At 37.3% G+C, this 4424-nt stretch overlaps 2 protein-coding genes across 2 annotated transcripts; both read left to right on the top strand.

The window, feature by feature from the left end:
• The first annotated feature begins 325 nt into the window (after nucleotides 1-325).
• Nucleotides 326-847, top strand: LOC117106199. The gene has a single exon (XM_033247551.1). It carries the CDS (start codon nucleotides 326-328, stop codon nucleotides 845-847), a length of 522 nt encoding a protein of 173 aa, XP_033103442.1.
• A 57-nt stretch (nucleotides 848-904) lies between these two features.
• On the top strand, nucleotides 905-1786 carry LOC117106200. The gene has a single exon (XM_033247552.1). It carries the CDS (start codon nucleotides 905-907, stop codon nucleotides 1784-1786), a length of 882 nt encoding a protein of 293 aa, XP_033103443.1.
• Nucleotides 1787-4424: the final 2638 nt, after the last annotated feature.

The raw sequence follows: 4424 nt of genomic DNA on the forward strand, positions 1-4424 counted from the left end.
TAAATAGCACACGGGACACAGACTATCGGTACTCGTGTTTATTGGATCACACGCCATGATCGAGAACCCCGGACGAGCGTTGCCAGGACATTACATATATTTCACTACAAAGATGATTTCCTCAGTCTATCAGTTGAAGAAAGAAAGTTTCTTGAAATCATGGAGAAGGAAGGCGGACTTCGGGATGGCAAGTGGACAGCACCGCTGCCTTTCAAGAAGCCAAGAGAACGTCTCCAAATAATAGAGAGCAAGCATGGTCGCGAGCTCAAATACTCAGGAAAAGCATGGACAGAAATCCTCTTAAAAACAACACATGCTTGATTTCATGGATGGAGTTATCAATAAAGGGCATGCAGAAGTTGCTCCTCCATTGAAGAATGATGAAGAGTTGCCGGGTTGTTACCTTCAAGAATGGAAATCTTGGAAAAATTATTTAAAAGAACTACAAAACATTTCAATACCACGTGCGTACCCACTTACCTTTGGTGAAATGGTTGGACTTCATGTGTTTTGCGACGCATCGGAAGTAGCAGTTGCCGCCGTAGCCTACTTGGTCAGTAAAGATGGTGAACATAGACACACAGGTTTTGTCTTTGGTAAGTCGAGGTTAGCACCGAAAGCGGGACACACAATCCCTAGACTGGAGCTGTGTGCAGCCGTATTGACTATAGAGATAGCAAAAGTAATCTGTGCTGAAGTCGATATACCTTCTCAAGAGGTGACCTATCATTCGGACAGCAAGGTAGTCTTAGGATACCTAAACAACACAACTAGGCGTTTTCATACGTACGTAGCAAACAGGGTGTTCAAAATCTTGCAATTTTCTGATCCCCATCAATGGAAGTAAGTTCATACAAGCAAGAACCCTGCGGACCATGGGACACGCCAGGTAGCTGCACGAAACATGAAAGATTGTCCATGGCTTAAAGGTCCTCATTGTTCAGTATTCAACGTAGATGTACCAGAATGGTTTCCCTTGGTAAGTCCTCAACAGGATAAAGAACTCAGACAAGAGGACAAAGTGGTTGTTATGAAGACAAATGTACATGAATTTTGCCTTTTGGAAAGAGCCAACAAGTTTTCATCTTGGGAAAGCTTGATTAGGCCCATTACTGTACTTATACATGTGGCTTCTTCATTCCACTACAAAAATAACGATGATCATTGCAAAGGGTGGCACCATCGCCGTCTGAATGATATAGCTCTAAAACAGAGAGCAGAGAAGTTGATAATCAAACAGGCACAAGAAAAATTCTATCAACGAGAACTGAGAAGCCTGAAAAGCAGCAAACCGCAACCCAACGACTCATCAATACTATCACTGGCTCCCATGCTTAATGAAGATGGGTTAATCTGTGTTGGTGGGCGACTCAGGAAGGCGACTCTTCCAATTATCATGAAGCACCCTACTGTCGTACCGGGTAAGTGTCACATTGCAACTTTACTAGTAGGACACTTCCACCATAATATATATCACCAGGGCAGACAGTTTACTGAAGGAGCAGTGAGAGAAGCTGGGTATTGGGTAGTTGGGTGTAAAAAGTTGGTATCTTCTATCATCCATCATTGCTTAACCTGCAGAAAGTTAAGAGGAAAGCTCAGTATCCAGCGTATGGCTGATTTACCCAGTGATAGGATTACATGTGTCCCACCTTTCACCAATGTAGGGGTCGATTGTTTCGGGCCGTGGGAAGTGACAGCCAGAAGAACGAGAGGAGGAGTAGCTTTAAATAAACGGTGGGCTGTGATGTTTTCGTGTCTTACCTCAAGAGCCACATTGAAGTAATTAAGACGACGAGTAGTTCTTCATTTATAAATGCGATGAAGAGACTAATAGCCATCAGAGGAGCAGTTAAGGTATTTAGATCTGATCAGGGGTCTAATTTCATTGGTGCAATTGGAGATGATACAGTCCAAACGTATTTGCTTAAGAACAATGCCGAGTGGCATTTAAATCCTCCACATGCCTCTCACATGGGAGGATCATGGGAGAGGATGATCGGAGTAACAAGAAGAATTCTAGATGGCATACTAATTAAACATAAGTATCAAGCCTTGACACATGAAACACTGGTCACTTTCATGGCCGAAGTCGTAGCAATAGTTAATGCAGAACCATTGATACCATTGACTACAGATGCTGAGGAGATAGGCTATTTAAGTCCAGCACTGTTACTTACCCAAAAGCATGGTAGCATCGAAGCCTTAATTACAGATAATTTCCCCAATATGTACCAAGCACAATGGAAGGCAGTGCAAATATTGGCGGATCGTTTTTGGAAACAATGGAGAGTACACTATCTACAGACGCTGCAACAGAGGCAGATATGGAAAAGAAAATGTCGAGATTTCCTGGTAGGCGACGTGGTTCTACTGCGAGAAAAGAATGCATCAAGAAATCAATGGCCACTGGGTGTTATTACTAACACCTTTCCAAGTGACGACGGCAGCGTCCGGGAAGTTGAAGTGCGATTGTCTTCGACTGGCAACATTTATCAAAGACCTATTATAGGTCTTTACACGAGATGGTTCTATTAATTGAAGCAGAAGATTAATAATCATGGATTTTGTTGGCTGGTGGCCTGTGTATTATAAAATGTTATTGTTCATTCTTAGAATCGAATTGTTTGCCATTGTGGTATTGTGTTGTGATGGCGCCGGCCATCACGGGGGGAGTATGCTGTCCGCAGTTCTTGCTGCTTCTTGCGCGTTCCATAGTTCTCTTGGAATTTCTGTTTTCGTTGTAGTTTACGCGCTCCTCTGGCACTGCGCAGAGAGACACATACTATTCTTGGCAGTCAAGTTCGGTTCATGTTGTTTTATGGTAAGATTCACATATTTTAATAGTTATTTTTATGCATACCTAAGCCAATTCAATTAATTAATAATTGTGATCACAGACATATAAGCCTTGTTCCATATAACATAGTGTATTTCCTTAGAAATTAGATATTTACTTTGTCCTAGTTCGGCAATGGAGTGCTAGCAAGACATAGGGCCTACGCTGTATCATTTCACATATAATGAATCATGGAAACCAGTTACTTTTATTGAAATAATGATCACAATATTGTATCATAAAACTTGTAGTTTATATTCATGATGGATCCCAGGAATATAGAAATTAACGTAAAGTGGTTTTGGGATCATAGATTGATTGATAGTTGAATAAATAGTTTATTATTTTGATTCTACTGATAAATAATGGTAAGACCGCATGTTCGCGGCATGTAGATGTTCCAGGGACCCTACGTTCGTCGGATTGTCGTTGCTATGGCAACAGGGTTCGTCTTGAATATTATGTGTTGAGGGTCGCCCTCATTTGGCTAACATGAATATGATCCCTGATGTATCCTTAGAATAGTTGGAAACGGAGAATAACATGTTTAGTTTTATAGTTGTTATCTTTGACTTTATATTAGAACGTCTTATGTATTTATTCATACTCTAGGTGAAGATAATGCTGAATTCACTACACTATAGTACAGTAGCTATCGTGGCTCACAGCTTTGTAAGTCTTATCATATCTCACAAGTTCAATCGTTAATGTTATAGTACAATTATAATAATCCAGCACTATATGACGTTTTCATGTCTTGTATGGTAATTCACATACGAATGTAATTATGCCCTATTATGATAGTTATGCAAATGATTAATGACATGATGATACAGTATGTAATTTTATTGTTATTTACAGTTACCACGCAAACAAATGCGAGTGATCAAACAGGGTTTGTGAACAAGCAATAAAAGGGTTATACTAGAGGAGCAATTTTGAGTCAGTCATTTGCGTCCTTTATAATTAAAGCATTATTCGAGCACCTTCATTAATATTATTATTATTATTATCATCATTATTATTATGATTATTTTATATATTGTTTATCAACCATATTAACATTAAAAACATGAATTAGCATATATGGATAAAATTATCGCAGAAAATAAATTTATAATTTATAAGATTATTTTTTATAACAGAATGAAATAGGTAACATTTTTATTTAAAATCGGGTTTTGCATTGACGTAATTTTATTTAATATGCTGATCATTATTTTCTCATTATTCAAAATATCGTAAAATTATTATTACTATTATTGTTTGTTTATTTTTTGTTTTATTTATATGCATAGGCCTATATAATATATAATGTATATATTTAATAATTTAATTAGAAATAATTATTTTAATTACTAATTGTAATACAAATATAATATAATGTTGACAATAATATAGGCTAAGCTTGACCTAATAAATTATTTATATAATAAAGCAAAATATTTAGAACATCATCACAGTCCAGCCCTCCAACTCTTGTTTTAATAAGGTATCTAATTAATTCACTTTAATATTATATTTTGATCTTCATTCATAATTATTATTATCATTAGTATTACTTTTTTATTTTTATTTATTAATT

The sequence above is a fragment of the Anneissia japonica genome, unplaced genomic scaffold (assembly GCF_011630105.1).
Source record: "Anneissia japonica isolate Jap-2015-1 unplaced genomic scaffold, ASM1163010v1 scaffold287585_len104518_cov100, whole genome shotgun sequence".
Lineage (NCBI taxonomy): Eukaryota > Metazoa > Echinodermata > Crinoidea > Comatulida > Comatulidae > Anneissia > Anneissia japonica.